Genomic DNA, 22,585 nt, shown 5'->3' on the forward strand with positions numbered 1-22,585 from the left:
CACACACACACACACACACACACACACACACACACACACACACACACTCATGCACAACAAGCAACAAGTAATCAGGAACTATGGTAAGGGCTTTGAAGCAAACAGAGTTGGGGTGGGTGTTAGGAAATGTGCAAATGTAAAGGTTACATGCAGGTTCACAAATCACACCACGAGATTGGTTCCACGTGGGAGGTTTATTAGGGGAAGGGGGGAGAGGGGAGCACAGAAAGAGTAAGAGAGTAAGGAACAGAGAAAGGAAGAGAGAGAGAGAGAGAGACGAAGAGAGAGAGGAAGGGGAGGGCTCCAGTTCTCTTATAGGGTGACCCAGGGACATGCGCAGGTAGTTCCAGGTGGTCAGGGTGTCTTCACAAATGCCTGATAACTGGTTAGGTCCCTTGGAGCTGGCCGTAGAAGTGCCTGCTTACTGATCCCAACAGTGGGGGCCTGGTTCTCCATTTACTTTCCAATAAGGCAAAAATCCTCCCAATGGACTCCAAGTGTTTAGTATTTATAGTTTGTTTATTTATTTATTCTGAAATAGTGTCTAGGCTAGCCTTAAACTCTTGTCAATAGTCCTGCCTCTACTTTCCAACTGCTGAGATTACCTGTGTGAGAGACCGTGTCTGACTTTTCACACAGTGTGTGTTTATAAAATTGGGTCAGTATTACCCGTATGTACAGATATACATACACAGTTTTGTGTGTGTGTGTGTGTGTGTGTGTGTGTGTGTGCATAATGTGTGTGTATATGTGTGTTTGTGTGTGTGTGTGTGTATGTATGTGCATGCTCGTGCAAAGCTCCTGTGTCTGTGGAGGCCAGAGGTGTCATCCCTCAGGTGCTGCCTACCTTGAGTTTTGAGTCAGGGTATCTCTCACTCACCTAGAACTCACCAAGTAGGTTAGGCTGACTGGCCAGGAAGCCCCAGTGATCTGACAGCCCCTACCTGTTCCACTTTGCTTGAGCAGCTTTTGGTTGTTTTGTCTTGTTTTTTGTGTGTGTTGTACTTTTTTTTTTTGGCCACTTTTATTTTTACACAGATGAATTTGGGAAATCAAACTTAAATCCTTATGCATGGCAATTACTTTATCAACTGAGCAATCTCCCCAGCCTGCTTTTAGTTACACTTGGGATAGAGTCTCATGTAGCCCAGGCTATTCTCCAATTCACTACATAGACAAGGCAGATCTTGAACCCCAGGATCCAGGTTGGGGACCAGATCCGCTCGTTGCTTATCAGACAGGTGTTCTGGCTGTTAGTGCAAACTTCTGGCAACACCTCTAGGAAGGCGTTAGATTATATTATTCTGTGCTTCCTTTCACATCCCCTTGGGAAAATTTGCAGTAATAGACCAGTTTAGCAGCCCCCAATTAAACTGCAGAGAGCTACTCCTCTGAAACAGCATATTTCCCCATCCACCTGACAAAAACTAAAAAGACCGGCAGTAAGCCATGGGCAGAGCTGGAGAATACAGCCTTCTCAAGAAGATGTTGCTGGCAGTACAAAGCGCTGTGGCCCCAAAGAGAGGGCTTGGACTACAGGTGAGAAACAGCCATGTGGCCTAGTGTGCCCACTTCCAGGAACTGAGCTGAGACCTGCTCCACAAATGCAAATGCACACATGCGGGGTGTTCACTCTGGCAGTGTTTATCACTGCAAGAGGCTGAGAGACGGGGGCTGGAGAGATGGCTCAGTGGTTAAGAGCACTGGCTGCTCTTCCAGATGGACCCGAGTTCAAGTCCCAGTAACCACATGGCAGCTCACAACTGTCTGTAACTCTAGTTCCAGAGGATCTGGCACCCTCACACAGACATTGGGGCAAAACACCAATGCACATAAAAACAGATAAATCTTTAAAAAAAAAAAAAAAAAGGACTGAAAGACATCAAATGTGGGGCTAGTGAAATGGCTCAATGGTTAAAGTCTAAGTCTAAGCTTTCTAAGTCTAATGACCCAAGTTTGATTCCTGGAATCGATATGGTAGAGAGAACTGACTTTTGAAAGTTGTTTTCTGACCTCCAGATTGTGCCTCATTATAAACACACAAATAACTAACTAAATAAGTGTGACTTAAAAGTTAATTAATAATTAGATACAGAGGTCAAATGAGCGAAGTGTGGCCTCTCCGTGTGATAGGGTTCTTCGCCACCATCAGAAAAAGGAGAAATACTTCTGGGAAATCATTTGGAGGGATTTGTTGCTAAAGTGAAGGAACAAGCTTATGCAGGAATGAATGACATTTTGTGTAAGAAGAAAGGGTCAGTAAAGAACACAGATGGCTGTTCTCATCCTTAGGGGGCTGGCTCAGCCTCAGGAACCACCGTAGAACATAGAAAACCAACAGTGCTCAAGTACAGTGCCAAAAAGTAGCATGTTTATAGATGCCCACACAGAAGGTACATCCACCCATCATCTGCAGAGGACTCACAGTGCTTAAAGCAATGGAAACACCATATAAGTGGTGGTTAAACTGTTGTTTAGGAGAGAGAGAGAGAGAGAGACAAGTCTACATGGGTTCAGTGCAGACAGAATCTCTCCTTTAGTGTATTCATCTGTTTGCGTGTGTGTGTGTGGGGGGGGGGGTCCAGAAGTCAACATTGGGTGTCTTCCTTTTTCACCTTGTGCATTTAAAACTGGGCCTCTCACTGAATCTGGAGCTTGCTGATTGGCTAGTCTGGCTGGCCTATGAGCTGTCAGGATCCTTCCGTCTGCCAGTTCTCCAGTGCTGGGTTACCCATACTGCCACATCTGTCTTTTCATCAGGATGCCAGGCATCAAGCTCATGCTGTGCAGCAAGCCACTCACTGATCCATCTCCCTATCCCCCAGAGGCAATCATGCCTTTAAAATATTTTCATCAGTGTTTGTTGACTCCATCTATATGCAACTTGTGAGTACAGAGGGCTGAGAATACATGCATTTGCTCATATGCTGTAGTAGAAACATCATCATAGTCAGACTAAAGAAAATGATGATGTGTAAGATATGGAGGGAGAGGGTGAAAATGGGCCTTCTCCCTGAGAAACTAAATCTGGTTTGGGGAGCCGAGAGAATGAGGCCTGAGTTCAGAGGCCCAGATCCATGTAGAAGCCAGGCACAGGAACAGGTTTCTGTAATTCCAGTGCTGGGGAGCCCAGACAAGTGGCTATCTGGAGCTCACTGGCCAGCCAGGCTAACTGAATCCATGAGCTCCTAGAGTAACAGGTAATCACTAGAGACTGGCCTCACGTGGTGGCACATGCTGACCACAGTCACTAGTAGGCAGGCTTACTCACTAGTGCCAGGACTTTCAATTTCACTTCACAGGTCTCATTTTTGTTACAAAAAGAGAATACCTCCATGGCATTTAAAAGAAAAAAAATGAGGCTACCACCTGAACCCAGTGTTTTGTGTCACTAGTAACAGGACATAAGTGGAATTATGTGCCTCTGTATTGTCCAAAATAGTCACCCTGAATCAAGTCATGAGCAAAATGAAAAAGCCACACTATGTGGCAATTCTATGAGACAGAAAGGCCTACATTATCAAACACAAACTTAGCACTCAAAAAACATTGGAGTTTATTTCATACTTACAAAACCGAAGAGGCAGCCATCGAGCTGGGCATGCTGGCATATGCCTACACTCTCAGCATTGGGAAGAAGAGGTATTGTCCTGAGTTCCAGGCCATCCAGGGATACATGGAGATCACATCTCAAACACACAAACAAGAGGAGCAACTGTCAACCACCAAATGAATAGTGGGGACTCAGAATGGTGCTTATATTTTGAAAATAAACTTCCACAACAGACATAGTGGGACAGTTGGCAGAGTTTGAATGTGGGCTGTGTACAGTGTTATTTTTAGAAGGATTGTTCTCTTTCTTGGGCTATATAAAGTTATCATTGTTAGCTGAGAATGTCCTGATTCTTAAGAGAAGTGTGTTATGATGTCAGAACTTCTCAAATCTTTGAGCCATGATGTATATGATAAGGAGAGAACTCAAGGGAAGAGTAAGTAAAGGGCGGTAGACATTCATAATTAGATGTTTAGCCCTTTTCTGGGGATTGTCTAATAGGAGCTTTAAAACATGCAGAGACTGAGGGTCACAGGTTCTCAGGCTTGTTCCATTCTCTTTTTCTCCTGTCCAGGATGGCCAGGTCACCTCCTCTTCCATCCAAGAACAGAGAGTATCTTCCAGTATTGGAGAGATATTTATTCTCTTTCCTCATCAGCCTGAAACATTGTCTCCATACAGGTGAAGACCCCCTCGTGGACGACCAGAATGAGCGAGATATCAATTCAGTTGCTGGTGTTTTAAAACTGTATTTCCGAGGACTGGAAAACCCACTCTTTCCTAAGGAAAGGTTTCAAGATTTGATATCCACTATTAGTAAGTATTCTCCAGGTGGGATGGGCTGTTGCTCCCCAGACTTTATAGAAGCTGAAGTGCTATCTTTTTATCCTGCCAGGCATAGGAGAGGGACACTCCTGTGTCAGAGAGCTTCAAGATCCAGCTCTATAGGTGGCACATTGGGCTGATGGACATGGTACACTGCCTAGGTACAACAAGAGAAGAAGCAGAGGGAAACCTAGGGTCACAGAGTAGACCTGGGGGAGGAATGTGAGCAAGGCGTCTAAGAGGAGGGGACACAGGGAAGCCTGGAAGGATTTCGGACAATGGCCCACTTGGATCAGCAAGAAAGAGCATGGTACAAGAGGTTTGTCCAATTAAGGGTAGTAAGAGATGTGGATTTGAATGTCTTTGAAAGACCCCACAAAGGATGGTATGGATCCAAGGGTTTAGGTATCAGGTCAGCAGACAAGAGAAATGGTGGTAGTTAACTGGCTAGGAGATTATCTTCACACTGCTAGCCATGGGAGTACTTTGCTTGACTGATGGAGGAGATTTTGGCAGTCAGGATGTGTCCCAGGAGTGGGACAGTAGAAGAGGAATGCTTACACTCTTCTGTTTTCTTTCTTTGTCCATTGACTTCCTCAGTGTTTTCCTCCTGGCCATCTTTTAAGATCTATGCCAAACTCTAAACCATGTCTCCAAATCTCAGGTTGCAAAGGCTCCATCCTGTCTGGGCTCCATGGCACAAGCTTGGTTGGTATCATTAGACCAGATCCTCAGAATCCAGGTCCTGTGTAGGACAATGGGCAGACAGAGAGGGCAGTCTGAGCAGGGGTCATGACTGTACCTGACCAGTGTCACATGGGGAAAGGGTGTCTTCTCTTCTGTCCCAGGCTATGATTATACCATGGAGAAAACCACACACATCAAACTTCTTCCAAATAGAATGGCCAGGTCAGCCTCTGAAGCTTTGTAAACAGTCTACCTGTAATTTAGTGCCCCCTTTACATTTATTGAGCAATAGTACCCCCCCACTTCTGGCTTTTGATTTCCAGAGTTGTAGTTACCCCCAGTTGACTGCAGTCTGGTGGGTTTGAAAGGGAACTCCTAAAAATACTGCTTAAATTTTAAACAGCCTTTATCTTGTGTGCTGCTATAAGTGGTCTCTGTCTTTATTAATTGTTAGTACCTTCCTGTGCCTATTTAATGATGACAAAGATTTGTATACATAGAGGAAGTGGTACAGATGGGGCCTCGTGTCCCTGCCTTTCAGCATGTCTTAGAACATGTCCCCACTGTTACATATTTGTGTGTCGTCTCCTACTTATAAAAAGGATTCTCCCATTTTTCATAACAGAGTGATTTACGTTCTGTTTTTTAAAAATGTCTTTAAGAACTACAATGTAGCCGGGCATGGTGGCACACGCCTGTAATCCTAGCACTCAGGGAGGCAGAGGCAGGTAAATCTATGTGAGTTTGAGGCCAGCCTGGCCTATAAAGCAAGTCCAGGACAGCCAAGGCTACACAGAGAAGCCCTGTCTCAATAAAAAAAAAAAAAAAAAAAAAAAAGAAACAAATAAACCCCCAAAACAAAACAAACAGCAACAACAACAAAAAGAACTTCAGTGTAGCTAATAGTCATAGAGTAGGTACCTGGCATTCATGAATGACAGGAAGACCTGGAGGACTTGTAGATGGGCAGTGGCATTTATTTAAGCATAAGAAACTGTCTGAGCTGACTTGGGTGAGACTTCCTCCAGCCAGGTCTGGAAGGTGAGCTATAGGGGCCACCCCATTGAAATTTAAGGCAGACAACATCTATTAGTATGCCCTACACAGTCAGGGCATGTGGGTACTGGACGCCAGTGTGGGCTTCAACCTACTATACAGCCCCAAACAATGCCTTTTCAGGAAACAAGAACCCCAGCTTTGGCAGTAGCACCTCATTAGAAGCATGACTGTAGAGAATCTTCAGACTGAGGAGGAACAGTGGCCAGGAGATGAGACAGGCAAGAGTGTTGGTAGCCCTGTCATGGTGACTGCTAAGGAGAAAGAGGGCTTTTGGAACCTGGAGTTCTGTGTGGCTTGTCAGCCCTGCACACAGCGTTGGCACCTCACTTCTTATAGTTCCAGGTTGCTGACTCCGTAATGCTGTTCTGTCTTGCCAGGCCACAATACCAGCATTTGACTCTCTATTGTTCACCTGAGAACAAATCCCAGATGAGATCTTGGGCATGCGCTGAGCTCTCTAGTCATAGGTCATTCAAGAGAAGGCTGTGTTTACACTGCTCTTTTTTCAGAGTGACTGTGGTGTGCCAGGCCTGTGCTTTGTCTGATGCCTGTCACATTTTACTAAACCACTGTCCCTGCCTCTGTCATCAGGACTCCAAGGCTGCCAGTGACAGACATTAAACCATCTGGGTCCATAAAACTGTATGTCAGTTCCTTTACCAGAAAACTTTAGACCAGGGGTTTGTGTCTATCTTTTGACTCTCAGGCAGGTTCCTCTTTCTTGGCACTTCCTAGCTGCTCCAGATTTTCTGCTACCCAAGTTCCAGGCAGCTCTCTATAGGTTTCCCTACAAGTCCTCAAGACCAGCCGGAAGAGGTTCTGAGGAGGCTAGCCCCCTACTAATTGTTCTGATTGGCTCTGGCCAGGATCTGATATGAATCCCAAGGGAGAGTGGAACCATCTTGACAGGTCCCTGTAGCTGATGGAGGAGGTGGGGCTTGGAGATATCTACTGCCTTGCTCTCTGGAGGTAGCATCACCTTGAACCCCCTGTGCCTTACAGAACTGGAGAACCCAGCCGACAGGGTGCACCCGATCCAACAGATCCTCATCACCCTGCCCCGCGTGGTCATCGTGGTCATGAGATACCTCTTCGCTTTTCTCAATCAGTGAGTACCGGACCTGGGGAGCCCTCTGTGACTGGCCTCCTCTGGGAGGGGTATCCCAAGGCTCTTATGAATGCTGCTGTCATGAATCGGAATATAGAGACTTCCTGCAGTTGACTAGAGTTCCCACTCTCCCCCACCACCCCACCAATCAAGAAAGACACCGTGGGGGAGGATTTGCCTTTTGGGTGAACAGCGGGTACCTGTTCTCTCCTAGCCTTTCCCAGTACAGTGATGAGAACATGATGGATCCCTACAACTTGGCCATCTGCTTCGGGCCCACCCTCATGCACATCCCTGATGGGCAGGACCCTGTATCCTGCCAGGCACATGTCAATGAAGTCATCAAAACCATCATCATCCACCATGAAGCCATCTTCCCCAGCCCGAGGGAGCTAGAGGGACCCGTGTACGAAAAATGCATGGCTGGAGGGGAAGAGTACTGGTAAGGCACCCTTCCTTTTAATATTGCCATTAGCACCGTCCTGTTGCTGTTAAGAACAGTCAGAAGGCTTCCAGTTTTCTCATCACACTAGGGGCTATGCACTCTAAGTTCTTTTACATGTAAACTTCACAGTACCACGTGAGAGACAGATACATTTGTCGAGATCGTGTAGGTGACAAGGAATAAAACACCTCCAAACAGCCTAAGCCAAGTGAGCATTTGCAGTCTACTTAATGGAAACAGCCAGGGCTGTGTCTTCAGGTGTGGCTGGGTCCGGCGGCTCAGCTGTTGTCAGCCCAAATGGAAAAAGAGCTTCTCTTTCCCAGTTGTTCCTATGGGAAGTTCCCAGCGGTTTTTTGTTGTTGTTGTTGTTGTTTTGTTTTGTTTTGTTTTGTTTTTTTTAAGGGGCTCATTTGGGTCTGAGGGGCTCTTATAGTGTGGTGGTTGGCTAGGTAATCTTTCTCTCTCAGAAAGCAGAGGAGTGGGTGTCCCCCAACCCAACCATGAACCTCAAAAGCTGAAAGTGATACCTCCAGTCACTGACCCTTCCTACCCAGGAGCTCTCTCGCCCAGAGCTCTGGTCTTTGAATGTCCCACCTCGGGCAAGAGTACTTAGTTGAGAATCCCTCCTAGCTGGTATGACTCCTTGTATCAGGAGAAATAGGAACTTTTTCAGAACCAAGCCTGGCTTCCTTTTCCAAGCTAAGCCTGAAAGAGTGAAGATGGATACATGTTTAAATTGTAATGAGTGAGTGTATAGACAGCGTCAATATGCCAGATGTCTCAGGCAGGAAACTACAGTGAAAGAAAGTCTTCACATTGGAAAATGATAGAGGAGTTTGGGGTACCACTCAGTAGTAGAGTGTATACTTACTGCATAGGAGGCCCAGAATTGGATCCTCAGCACCAAAATAAAACTAAAAGATCAGGATTGGCACTGGAGTGATGGCTCAGCAGTTAAGAGGATGTGTTGCTCTTACAGAGGATGCTGGCTCAGTTCCCAGCACCCAAGTCTGGCCCCTCACAGCCTGTAACTCTGGGTGAGCTGATGCCTTCACCTGCCCTCCACAAGCACCTGGACTCAAACACATGTCTTCCTCCACCCTACACATACAAATAAATTTTTAAAATGAAGTGAATGTATCTCTGTGAGTTCAAGGCCAGCCTGGTCTACAGAGCGAGTCCAGGACAGCCAAGGCTACACAGGGAAACCCTACCTTGAAAAAAAAAAAAGTGAATGGTTTTAAGGTAAATGTTTAAGGAAATGGGTATGTTCACCCTTGACTTAAACATCGCACAATGCGTGCATATGTTAAATGGTCATATGCTACAAATATGTATGATTTTTATGCTTTTTTATCAGTTACATTTTTAGTTGAAAAGGAAAAGCCAATGGGGGAGGGGGAAGGCAGAGAAGGAAAAGTTAAGCACATCGCTTGAGACTAGCCGAATATTCCTGCTGTCACGTTGTGCCCAGCCCAGGCCAACACAGCAATATACTCAGGTTTTGCCAGCTGCCTGCAGGGAACTTAGGTATTTCAGTGGTTTTTTTGAAACAGAGTCTCAGGCTGGTCTTGAACTTGTGGTCCTCCTGCCTCAGTAAATGCTGGGATCATAGACTTGATCTACCATGCCCAGTAGGGAATTTGAATTTTGATTAAAGTATTCCTGGATGCTTGACCTGCTTCTGTTCTCTAGACAGATTTGGGCAACTGCTTCAAAGTTGAGCATTCCTCCCCAAGCAGACATGAAGTGCCACAAGGGCGTCTGGTCACATGAAGGGCCCCAAGGGTGTCTGGTCACAGTGGAGTCTGCTTGCAGCTCTCTAACCGGACACTGTGCAAGACCTGAATACAGCTAGAAAGTGCCATTTCCACACAGAGAGAGGCACACAACTACACTGTGTAACACACGCTGCGTTATATCACTGTATAATGCACACTCACCACTTTCACATTTTTCTTAATTTCCCAAGAGACTGGAAAATTACTGATTACCTGGTGGTTTTGAAGGCATTCCAAAACCAAAAAGGGAGGCGGGGCTGAAGGTCTCAGTACAGTGGACAAGAGCCATTCATTCACCAGTGCCTCCTCCCCCAACCACCACCCAGCGTCCCCTGGGGACTGGCCCTGCAGGTGGCAGGGATGGCACCTGAGGAGGATTAGCTCCAGTGGGAGGAGTGCTTCCAGGACTAGAAGCAAGCTGTTCTAGAAGGGGCCCCTGAGCCAATCACAGGCCATCAGGAAAGACTTCTCAAAGGAGGTTAAAAAAAAAAAAAAAAAAAAACCAAGCCAGCAGCTTAATCTGGGGCCAGCTCCCTGAGGACTGTGCCAAGAAAGTCCTAGGCCTGGAGCACCAAGTCCGATGAAAAGTGGCTCAGTTTGTTGAGGTGGGGTGTGTGACCGGAGGACAATGCAGTGCCAGGTGCCACAGGTCGGCTGGAGGCCGGTTCTGATGTTCTTGATGTAGATCTCATCCTGGATGGGGAGATTTTCACAATCTAGAGTCTCTTCTTTGTTCTTTTTAAAGCAGGGTCTCACGCAGCCCAGAGTGGCCCCAAACTCATTACGGAGCGGAAGCTCGCTTGAACTTCTGCTCCACCTGCCTTTACCTACTGAGAGCTGGAATTACAGGTGTGCACCGCCGGGCCAGGCTTATATTATGCTGGGGATGAAACCTGGGCCATTGTACACGCCAGACACTACCAGCTGAGCTGCCTAGAGCTCTCTATTCTTTTTGATGGCATCATAAATGTCGCCTCCTCTAAAAAGCTGTCCCAATCACTCTAGGTTGGTCCCCTCTGCTGCTCTCATCTCAGCCTGTTCCTTTCTTATAAATCATTATTTCATCTTGCAACCATTTTGTGCATTGGCCTCATTACTTAGGCTGTTTTCTTTCCCTGGAATGTCAGCAGTGAGGTCACGGACGTGGTCCACTTGATTTGTCATTGTGTCCTTTCTACATAATACAGTAATACAGTATTAGACACCCCCACACACACACACACACACACTATGAGGAGAGCGAAAGCCCTGGGCTCTGGAAGCCTCTTGCAGTATCGCTGCCATGTAGACCTCACTGAACGCATGAGTATTTCAGCTCATTTCTGCTGCTGTACTACACTACTTGAGACTGGTTCATCAATGATAAACTGAAATCTATGTGGCTCAAGGTTCTGAAAACTAAGAGGTATAGCATATACCTCTTATATATATGGTGAAGGCCTTCATGCTAGGACATTTAGTAAGTCAGCTCTCAGGATAACTAATCCACTCCTTGATTGATACCAATCAGTTTCTGATAACACGGCCCTCATGGCCTAATCGCCTCTGCTTAGATTATACCTCCAAACACGGTGACACTAGGCATGGCGTTCCTAATATATGAGGGCCGAATACTCAAGCCTTTGACAGTCTGTCAATTTCAGAGCTAGAAGTCACGAAGGGAGCATTCAAGAAAGTTACCCAACAGCTCTTCTTCCTGTGTTTGCTTGCAGTGACAGCCCACACAGTGAGCCAGGGACCATTGATGAAGTTGACCATGACAATGGTACGGAGCCTCACACCAGTGATGAAGGTAAGTGTGTGTGTGTGTGGGGGGGGGGGGGTTGTAGGCCAGAAACCTCACAGAGACCTCTCATGCTTACTCAAGCCAGCCACAGGGCCAGTGCCCACAGCCCCACAGCTATCCCAGCAGCACAGCTGCTCTTCAGCATGGAGAGGGACCAGCCTTACTATACGCCCTGGGTCCTAGCACAGGCCCGTGTAGAGCATATAGGGGTACTTACATTGCCCTCCCAGCCCATGTCATCCTCTGTGTGTCCTGCTTGGGTCAGTACAAATCCTCCAGACAGGTGTCTAAGAGGAAAGCAACCTCTCCCTGCTGTTCCTGGCCCCGGCTCAAGGATCTGCTCTGCACCCGGCCTTTGCTGGGGCCTGGGATGTAGTGATGAATGAGGTGGCTCCTCAGGGAGTTCCTGATCTCTCAGTAGACCTCCACAGACTGGAAGCAGCTGCTTAGGGGCAGACTGGCTATGGGATGTGACAGGGATATCCTCATTGCAGGGACGCCTACCTATTAGTGAGGACTGTGGAAAGAAACTCTGTGAGTGTGTGTGTGTGTGTGTGTGTGTGTGTGTGTGTGTGTATGTGTGTGTTTAGAGAAAGGAAGGGCCCCATCTATCTGATTCCTCTACTCCTGCCAGATGAGGAACAGAGAGTCATGCTGGTTGCCATGGAAATCAGACTACACAGATAAGCAATCTGAGTCAAACGGGCTCCACCTTCCTTACCCTTGAGGCATAATGGGCAGAGTCTGGGTAAAAAAAACCTCGCAGGGGCCTCTCATGCTTATTTGAGCCAGCCACAGGGTCGGTCCCCACAACCCCTCTGCCCTCCAAGCTGCACAGCTGCCCTTCAGTACCCGAGGGTCCACTACAATCGTCTGTCTCCTGAAAAAACAGCAGGAAGACATTCTGCCTTTAGGTCTGTTGCCCATTTTAAGTTTGTCTTTTTAGTAATGAGTTGGAATAGCTCTTTACATATTCTAAATATAAGTTTCTTATCTCAAATATGATTTTCAAATGTTTTCTTCCATTATGAGACCTGCTTTTTGCTTTCTAAATGGTGTCGTTTGAGAACAAAAGGTTTTGATTTTGATGAAGTCCAATTCATCTGGTTTTTATTTTGTTGCTCATAGTTTTGTCTGTATTCACCAAGACCCTTGTCTTGCCATCTTTTTTTGCAAGGTGTTTTGTTGCTTTAAATAACTATGATAAGATATGACCAAGACAACTTATAGAAGAGAGAGTTTATTTGGGGCTTATGGTGTCAGAGGGTTAGAGTCTAAAGCCTAGGAGCACCTTCTCCAACAAGGCCACACCTATTCCTTCCCAAACAATTCCACTAACTAGGGACCAAATGTTCATACATACCAGGCCATGGAAGGTGATCTTATTCAAACCACCATACAGAGAAGGTAACCAACATTTTACCTCAAGACGGAATATTAGCTCTCAGGGTTTTTGTTTCTTTTTTTTTAATTTATTTAAAAGTGTCTGCGTGTGAGTGTATTTTCATGCATATGTGTGCATGTGTACTCATGCCTGTCACACATGTGAAGACAAGAAGAGGGTTGTTGAGTGTCCTCCATGATCACTATATCTTTGAGTCTTTGAGTCAGGGTCCCTGAACCTGTGCTTATATATTTCAGCTGAAGCTATCTCCCCCCCCCGCCCCCACCCACACAAGCAGTGAGATTCCCAGAGGTGCATTGTCAAGTCAAGGAAGCTTCCTTATGTTCCTATTCTGTGGAGTGGCATAGGGAAAGAGTGTAAGGTTTTTGCCAAATGCTTTTCTCCATCTATTGAGATGACTATGTCATCCGTGCTTTTTATCTTACTGGTAAGAGGGGATACATCCGTTAAATTTTTAGATGTCAAACCAATTTTACATCCCTGGGATAAATTCTTCTCAGGCATGAAACACAGTTGTTTTTTTTGTTTGTTTGTTTGTTTGTTTGTTTTCACACATCCCTGCAGCCAGTTTGCTAATATTTTGTAGAGAAAAATTTTACCCGTATTCATAAGGGCTGTTAGTCTGCAGTTTCCTGGTGATGCAATCCAGGTTTTGTACTAGATAATACTTGCCGTGTGGAACGTGTAGCCAAGTGTTTCTCCATCTTGTGCTTTTAGGAAGACTAGATGAATAATTATTATTGTTCAGATGTTTGCAGTAGTGAGGCCATGTGGGGCTAGGCATTTCTCCCTCAGTAATGCTTTGATGGCTGGTTCATTCTTTTGGAGACTCGTTCAGGTTTTCTATTTCTTCCTATAAAATGTATGTTAGCACATGTGCGTGTGCATGTATGACGGGCAGGCACATGCATGGGATGGCATGCATGTAGAAGTCACAGGACAACTTTCTCCTTCATCTTGTTGAGACAGGGTTTCTCTTGTTTCTGACACTACATGCTGCAAGCTGGCTGGCCTGTGAGCTTCTGGGTGATCCTCTTGTCTTCCACGAGAGAATCCCACCACAGGAGGTTTGGAATAGATGTGCACCACTGTATCCAGCATGGTTTAATGAGGAGAGAACCGAGGTCAACAGACCTATCGGCAAGCATTTTTACCCACGAGACATCTTCCCGGCCCCAGATGTTCTATTTTGTGTTTTTATATGCGTTTATTGGGTGAGGGGTGCCTAGGTCATGGAATGTACTTCTGAAGTTGAAGGATAACAGGCAAGAGTTGACTCTCTCCTTCCACCAAATAAGATTCAGTGATCACATTCACAATGTTGGGCTTGGTGAAAAGCACCCTTTCCTGTTGAGCCAGTTTACTGACCGAGATGCTCTATTTCCCAAGTCAATTTCAGAAGTCTGCATTTAAAAAAAAAAATGTGCTTATCCAACTTTCTAATTTGTTGATATATAGTTGTTGGTGATATTTCTTTATGATACTTTTTTTCTCCAAAGTAATAACATTACTGTTCCTCTTTCGTTCCTGATCTTACATCTATTAATGTGATTTTTCTTTCTGATTTTTTTTAGTTTATTTAGCCAAAGGTTTGTTCATTTTATTGCTCTTTTTCAAAAGAAGCATCTTGGACGTCCTCTATTTTCCTAGTCACTGTCTCATTTAATTCTGCTGTATGACTCCCCTTTCTGCTTGCTTTAGCTTTACTTTGCACTTTTAATGTCTTAATTTTTTTAGATTTAAAGTTTATTTTTAGTTTGTGTTTGCCTATAAGCTGTGTGCATGCAGTACCCTTAGAGGACAGAAGAAGGAGATAGATCCTTTGGAACTAGAGTTGACATGTAGGTGCTGGGACTCAAACCCAGATCCTCTGGAAGAACACCCTGCTCTTAACAACTGCTGCTCTTAACCACTGAACAATCTCTTCATTCCCAGCACTTTCTGGCTTCTTTAAGGTGAAAGTGGAGGTTGTTGATTTAGGATTTTTCTTAGCACAGCGATTTGCAACTCTAAATTTACACCTAAGGCAGGGCTTTGGCTGCACCTGAGAGTTTTGATCATGCTGTGTCCTTATTTTCATCCACCGTCTGGCAATTTAAGAGCTGCTGAGAGTATCGTGAGTAAACAGGGATGGAAATCTCATGCTGCAGGCAGCGTGGGGTGCTTACGTCTGAGTGGACAGGGGAGAAGACGGCTCATGCGAAAGTGGAGTAGAATGTATACTGAGGTGTAGAAGGACAGAAATTTCTTCAGATTTTTGCATGCACACACACAGACACAGAGAGACACACTTGATATGGGGTCTCCTGTAGCTCAGACTAGCCTGAAATTCCTGTTATCCTACCTCTGCCTCCCAAGTGCTTGGATTACAGGTGTGCCTCTGGCCACACTGGTTTCAGTAATTCTGCAATGGCATGCCAGATCTCTATGGACACTGTGGATTTTTATTTTATTTTATTTTATTTTATTTTATTTTATTTTATTTTATTTTATTTTATTTTTAATGATATAGGTTAGTACTACTTAGCCCAGGCTGGTCACAAACTCATAGACTTCCTGTCCGGGGCTCCAGAAAGCTGGGATTTCATGTCTATGCCCCTGAGCCTGGTACTCACTGGGCATTCTGAGAAATTACATGGCTTGCCTAAGATCAAACAGTGGGGAGGAGTGTGAGCTTAGAGCACTGGGGTCCCAAGCTCCAGCCACATGTGCTTATCAAGGCTGTGGCCCATCTTTTCTCATTGAAGGACAAGGCTGTCTGAGTCATGAGCCACCCCTCTGACCTCACAGATGCTCTTTCTCTTGATTTTCTTCTAGAAGTGGAGCAGATCGAGGCCATCGCCAAGTTTGACTATGTGGGGCGGTCCCCCCGTGAGCTGTCCTTCAAAAAAGGGGCCTCACTGCTCCTGTACCACCGTGCCTCAGAGGACTGGTGGGAAGGCCGTCACAATGGTGTGGATGGACTCATCCCTCATCAGTACATAGTCGTACAGGACATGTGAGTGAGAACTGGGGCCTTCTGTGCAGAATGAGGTAATAGATTAGTGATGCCTGGAATGGGCAGTGGAAGGGAGTACTGGGTTGTATGCTGGCACTTTGTTCTCCCAGGTTCAACATGCTTGATGTTCACTAAGAATGGGTTTGTTTTTTCTAACTTTCTTTAAGTGGAAATCCATGGAAGAAACATGCACAGAGATACAGGGATAACATTAGTTCTGGGGCTGCCATGTCACTCATCACCCACCATGGTGACTTGCATCTCATAGTCTTTTTATCCACTGTCCTGAGCTTTTCCTGTGGCCGGTGACCAGATTACCACTCCCAAAGGCCCACCGTCCTCTACTCCAGATGTGACCTTCAAAGGAGATGGAGAAAAACAAACACTCCCTTATTTATTTTAACCAGGCGTCATTCTTAATGATTAGGAGTTAAGAGCCACACATTCCAGGTATCCAGCACTGTCAGAAAGTCAACACTTCGTATGAGTTTCTTCCCGGGCTCCCACTTCCTTCCAGCTTGGATAGGCTCAGCGGAGCTGACCTGTCCCGGAAGCTGCCGTGGAGCTAAACTTCACAGGAAGGAAAACCTAAGCCTATGTTGTGATGCAGAAAGGAAAGTTATGAACATGTGCAAAGGCCAAACGAATGAATGAGAAAGGGGATGCTGTAACAGAGACATTGGTACACTTGACAACCCTGGAGTCCACAGACCTCTGACACGTCACTGGCAGGAGAAAGTTATGGAAGAAAACTGGCAGGGCACCCCTAAAAGCATGGGGCTACCTCACAATTATCATGCACCCCAGATAGGGCGGTAAGAGACTGAGGTTCTCCCCCTTTGCTTGGCTCTGAGCCACTTTCCATAGGGCCATATGAAACTCAGGATCAGCACCTTGTGCTAGGAGACAGCACTCAGTACCCTCTGCCCCGCTTGTGGATCTCAGCACTCATTTCTCCAACCTGTCTCCATCATTGAGAGGGTGTAGGGGAGAGAACAAGCTAGACAAGGGAAAGAAACAGGGAAATGGGGGTGGAATACAAAGAAGCCACCTGCTAGAGAGCCTGGCTATGGGAGCATTGCAATAGGCATTTGGGGAGGGAAGATGCTCATCCTGGGCTGCTGGTCCGGGTAGCCATAGGTGTGTAGACCTTTGGAGGAGTTCTGGGCATCTTGGGCTTTCCTTGGGGGATGGGAACCACCTCCAACTCATGACTCTCTTCTCTGCAGGGATGATGCTTTCTCCGATAGCCTGAGCCAGAAGGCTGACAGTGAGGCCAGCAGCGGGCCACTGCTGGATGACAAGGCCTCCTCCAAGAATGACCTTCAGTCCCCCACAGAGCACATCTCTGATTACGGCTTTGGGGGGGTGATGGGCCGGTAGGAAACACGGGTTCATTTTTGCCTCACTAGTGCCCTATTCGTTTGTTTGTTTGTGTCTGAATTTGGCAGACATAAGAGGGCAAGAAGGGGAAGGAGGAGGCTGTTACAGCACCTCAATTCTACAAGCCATAACCTGAGTACAGCTGGGTGGGATGTCTAGGATGACCCAAGAATTCCAGGTGTGAGCCAGCCCAGCTTTGGGGGAGGGGAGTGTTGAAGAAGGAAGAGAAAGATGTCTGCTGAGATTGTAGAGTTTTAATTTAAAAAATCATAGGCCAGTCTGGACTACATAGTAAGACTGTCTTGAAATTTTAATATAATAATAATAATGTGAGAGAGAGAGAGAGACAGAAAAAAACATGAGAGAAAAATTGGCGAGTACTTTTGTTTCTCTCTCCAGCTCTTGTACCTCCTTCCAGCTTTTTGCTGAAAATGATTTGTTACACAATATTTCAAAAATGTAAAGTTCCCACAGTCCCCCATCCCTGAGACACTCCACTTAGAGAGAGCTCACACCTCCTTTTGTGCCAGTGAAAGTTGATACCCGACTCCACCCACCTCTTTGGTGGGAGCAGATATGCCAATTTATTCACAGAGGCTGGGCTTTGTCACTTGACCCTTCTACCAGTGAGGAGCTGTGCAAGTCCTCCTGGGAACAGGAAAAGAGAAAAAGCTAACAGTCTCTCTCTGCTTCACCCCCAAACCCTTGTCCTCTTAGAATGTCAAGTCTGTGTGTCTCCACCCCACCCCCAAAGCAGAAGGGTCATGTGATCAACCCAGTCTTTGCAGAGAGATCAAAAGACACCTGTGGTAGCATACAATGGGCACGTGCTCAAGAATCTATTTTAGTTGAGGTCCTGATGCTTCCTTTTAGAGCTAAGTCTATTCAGTTCCGCTTTGGACACTGCAAGATGAATCCATCAGGAGGGTGAAGGCTGAGGTCCATAGATGAGAATGACATGGTCCCCAGCTCCTAAGAGGACCAAATTATCTCTGCCTCTCCTCTCTCTTCCCTCTCTCTTTGTTTTCTTTTCTTTCTCAAAGCCTCTTTCTCCCCAACACCTATGCTTTTGTCCTATCTGGGCACTCACAGGCTTGCTTAGCTTTGCTGGGGGGCAGAGGGTTTGAAGTGCCACAAATCTGATGGAACCCGGTCCATTCCCAGCACGCTGTCCCTCCCTGCCCTCACCCACATCCAGCCTTCCCTCCCTTCACGAAGGCTTCTGTATCTTGGGTTGATATCCATAGGACACAGCAGCCTTTAGACCCACGCAAATGGGGCAGGTGAGGGATAGTCCACTGATGCAGCAGAACGGATTTGGGAGAATACAGGAAAGCTGATGGCAGACGTGGGTCAAAGGCTTGTCCTTCCTCATAAGCAGCCCATACCCTTTACACCAGTAGAGCCCCAGAGGTGGAAAAGGTACACAACTTTACAGTGGGGTGTTCTCTCTTCAATGACTTGTTTTCCGAGATATGGGAAAACAGTATAGACTTGGGAGGTTGGTGGGTGACAACAGTGAACAGGTGTTTCATTCCTAGGGTTCCCCCAGTGCTTACTGTGGCCTTTTGGTACAGTCAAGCCTCAGTGTCTAGCTGGAGTCTGAAAGACTTCAGACTATATAGCTAGCTCCAGAATTTCGAGTCTGAAACCTTCCTGCCCCAGCCTGATTTAGAATTTGGTCTGCAAGGCTTCCTGCAGCCAGCCTGGCTTCAGCTCTCAGCTCTCCTCCCTGGGCCAGATTACTCTTCCCTTTTAGAGGAGATGTCATAGGTCTGAGCTGGCCCTTCCATTGCCAAATTGTACAGTCCGGCTGAATGAGGCTTCACTGTGCTAGCTCTTCTAGAATAGCATTTAGCTACTGCATGGGGGTTGGCTGGCACGTTCTGAGACTGGCTAGGGTTGACTTCTGCCCCATGCTTCCTGCCTCTGGCTCCTTTGCAGAGTGCGACTACGGTCCGACGGAGCGGCCATCCCCAGGCGCCGAAGCGGGGGCGACACACACAGCCCACCCCGGGGCTTGGGTCCCAGCATAGACACGCCACCCCGAGCTGCTGCCTGCCCCAGCAGCCCCCACAAAATCCCCCTCAGCCGGGGACGGATTGAGAGCCCTGAGAAGAGGAGGATGGCGACATTCGGGAGCGCTGGCAGCATCAACTACCCTGACAAGAAGGCACTGGCAGAAGGGCTCTCCATGAGGTCGACTTGCGGCTCCACGCGACACAGCAGCCTAGGGGACCACAAGTCCCTGGAGGCTGAGGCCCTGGCAGAAGTAAGGGCCTCACAGAGGAGAGTTAGGCCAGTGAGACACCCAGTGGGACAGAGGGTGGAAAATGAGTGGGGAATCACAGTGGCCTTGGTGGGACTTGAGACTGAGTCAGACAAGACAGTTGGCTTCCTTTCCAACTAGCTTCTGTAAAGGCTGGAAAACCCCTCCCCTACACACACTGAATGTCCAGGCTGGAGAGAGGGTAGCTGGATTATGGGGCCAAGGCAATGGCAGACCTCTCCACAAGATGCTATGATTGAGTCCATGTATCCACCCATGCATTACACATCTTTCATTACTCTATTCATTTATTGATGAATCTTGTGTGACATTCACCATGCACAATGAAGTACAGTGGACACCTGCTTACTTTGGCCCTCCCCATATGCGCTTATAATTAAGGAGAACTGCCAACCCCAAGTGGCAACTGGCAGCTGGGCCAGGTGTCTTTAATAAGTAGGGGATGGTATATCATTTTGAGCATCTACAGTTCGGAAGTAATTCCCTGGGAGGACAGGACTGGAGACCCAACACATGGGCAAGACTAAGTAGCTGAAACAGAATGGAAGAACATTCCAGGCTCTTCCAGAGTATTTTGTTTCTTTTTGTTTTCTGTGCGATCCCCTCTTCCCCGGCCATTGGCCAGTTCACATCCCTACATCACTGGGCATCGGATGTATTGACATCATATTTCCAGAAGTTTCCCTTTTTATTATGCTATCTGTAATTTTGGCCAAGGGTCCATTACACACATCTCTCAATGTTGTCTCTCAGTTAAGAGATAACAGGGGCTAACAGATCCTTCAAGCTGGCGGGAATCTTGAGAACCATCACCCTAGAACCTAGTATCTTCTACAGACTCTGACAATCACAAGGGGCAGGGCCTTCCTAAAGCTGTCTCAAGGCCTGTCACAAACAATCAAATGCAGTCTGGGGCACTGTGCTTCACACACCACAGACTGCTGTGAGATGCCAGTGGAATGAGAGGAGTATTCTGCAGTAGCTTCATTTATGCTGCAGTACTCTGGCCAAGTAGAAAGGAGTATCTACAAGACATTTTAGAGCTTTGCGATAGTTTGTTGTGCATTGTGGGTCTCTAACAAGAACAGAGTGTATCCCATCTCCAGGGGTCTTTAGTTTTTACCTGAGGAGCCTCTTGTTAGCCTAACACAAGCAGTACACTTAGCAGTGCTATGCAAATTGTCAGTGCGCACGCCCACTCTAACTGGGTGGTGCTTTTCATCGATGGAAGTGACATGGAAGCTCATGAGAAACTGAAAACAGTCAAGAAGACACTGGACAGCTACCCACTCGCTCAGCTTCATTTCCGAGGAGCCCTTGACTTGGTTGGAGTCAAAGGGGAGGTAGTGTGGAGAACCCCAAATAGTAGATGGGTTCACCCTACATTCTGTGGTCTCCAAATGCCCTAAACAATGTAGAGTTGAAGCCCAGGTAAAGAGGCTGTTTTAGAAATGTGCAACACTGTCATCCAAAGTGGGGGGTGTGTGTGTGAAAAATGAGTACCTTCCCAACCGTGTCCGTCATTCCTGGTGCCTCACTGCAGCTTCACCTGGCAGACTCACGCACTCATCAGACTAATGCAAGGCTGCAGCCTAAACCCTCCAGCCCACCTTTCTCTGAGCTTTCTGTCTTTCCCATTCATGCTCTACCAGGGGTGGAGAGATGAGAAATTGCATTTTAGTTATTGACATTTTTTTTTTGCCTTTCAGCTTCCATTGGATTAGAGCAATTGGAGGGGATCATGGGGGCCCAGGCAGAGACTGAAATCCAGAACAGTGGTTGGGGGCTGGGGTGACCCTACACAGTGTGTGTACAGGAGACAGGGAGAAGAACCTTTCCTACAGTCACTCCCAACTAAGCTCCGGATAAAGAATCTCCTGGAGACCCTTTCTTAAAGCTGCCAGCACAGTGTGTGAAGGGTTAAGCATGACAGGAATGCATAAAAGCTGGTATTAGTCATTAGCAAGATGTAGAAAGCGAATAGGATAGACTGGGACAGTCAGGTAAGCAAGAGGCCAGTTGGGGACATGATGGAGTCTGGCAGGAAGGAGACTGCATGCAGATAAAGGAGGAGAAGATGATAAAGGCCTCTGGAGGATAGAGGCCTCTTCAGTATTGCCAGGCTCCAGCCCCAGCTATCTCCCTAGAACCATGTATTCCTTCCAAGGCTTGCCTCAGACTGCTTAAGAGCAAATATCCCTTAGTAGTCAACATTGTTGAGATTGGACATGGCACCTGCAAATGGAGGTTTATACGATAGCTCCCGTGTTGTGCATTCTATGGGTTCTGGGTCAGATCAGCCTGAGCAACTCCTCTCACATCCGGTGGATGTGGAGGCGGCCCCTTGAAAGCCCCACGAACAGGGATCTTGAGCTCTGAGGAGTTGGATAAGCACTGTCTGGCAGTCTGCAGAGCTTCCTCGTGTTCATCTTCTCACCGCATTTTCACAGCAAATGTGGGCTTTCAACAGATGGACCGAGTGCAGCTCAGAGTGGCTGGTGCTTGCTCAGCTTGCCCAGCTTCTAGATCAACCCCAGCCCTGCCCTGGATTGGTAGACAAGGAGCTCAGGCTGGCCCAGTGTGCCACACCTCTGTCACCTGAGGTCGTCTCTTCCTGATGAGCCTGCAGATACAGTGATGTACTGCGTGCCATTTAAATTTTTGTCTGCTTTTTAAATAAGAAAAGATCATAATGCTGAGAGGACAGTGATCTTCCTGTCATTCTAGGATGCACGGGGCATGCATGGTGTAGATAGTCATTTCCCTAATGGTAAGGCTTTCTTTCTATTTTTAAAACTGACATACAGCTGTACAGTTCTGTGGGGGCGGAGTGGGAAGCCTCTCAATATCTGTATGAGTTCAAATGACTTTTTATTTTCCCTATTTGGTTTCACGTGTGAGTGTTCTGCCTGCACGTATGTCTCTGTGCCATATGTGCACAGTGCCCCAGAGGCAGATGAGGGCGATGGATCCCTGGGCCTGGAGGTACAGCCTGTTATAAGCCACTGTGTGGGTACTGAAATGGAATCTGTGTTCTTTAGAAAAGCAGCCAGTGCTCTTAACCACTAAGCCATCCCTCTACCCCTAAGCCAAGGCCTTTAAAAAAAATGGCTAGAACAAAGGCCCTGAAGCCAGGCTAGCTGGGTTCTGACTTGGATTGTCTTGTTACTTAGCTGTGTGACCCTGAGCAAGGTACTTGGCTAGTCTGAGCTTCAGTTCCCTTATGAGTGAATTACAGCTGTCCCCACCTTATCAATAAATTATT

At 46.8% G+C, this 22,585-nt stretch overlaps 1 protein-coding gene across 3 annotated transcripts in view; it reads left to right on the plus strand.

Moving 5' to 3' along the window:
• Nucleotides 1-22,585, plus strand: part of Srgap3 (SLIT-ROBO Rho GTPase activating protein 3) — a 225,779-nt gene that overhangs the window by 200,834 nt on the left and 2,360 nt on the right. For 2 of the 3 annotated variants that reach the window (XM_055628653.1, XM_055628654.1), the window contains exons 15-21: nt 4,235-4,369; nt 7,127-7,232; nt 7,447-7,674; nt 11,171-11,250; nt 15,467-15,647; nt 16,877-17,026; nt 18,975-19,302. In XM_055628653.1, coding sequence (XP_055484628.1) covers nt 4,235-4,369; nt 7,127-7,232; nt 7,447-7,674; nt 11,171-11,250; nt 15,467-15,647; nt 16,877-17,026; nt 18,975-19,302 — 1,208 coding nt within the window. The remainder of the gene's footprint in view (nt 1-4,234; nt 4,370-7,126; nt 7,233-7,446; nt 7,675-11,170; nt 11,251-15,466; nt 15,648-16,876; nt 17,027-18,974; nt 19,303-22,585) is intronic. The other variant, XM_055628655.1, reaches the window with a different exon arrangement.

Source organism: Psammomys obesus, unplaced genomic scaffold (genome assembly GCF_907164565.1).
Source record: "Psammomys obesus unplaced genomic scaffold, mPsaObe1.curated_primary_1811, whole genome shotgun sequence".
Classification (NCBI taxonomy): Eukaryota; Metazoa; Chordata; class Mammalia; order Rodentia; family Muridae; genus Psammomys; species Psammomys obesus.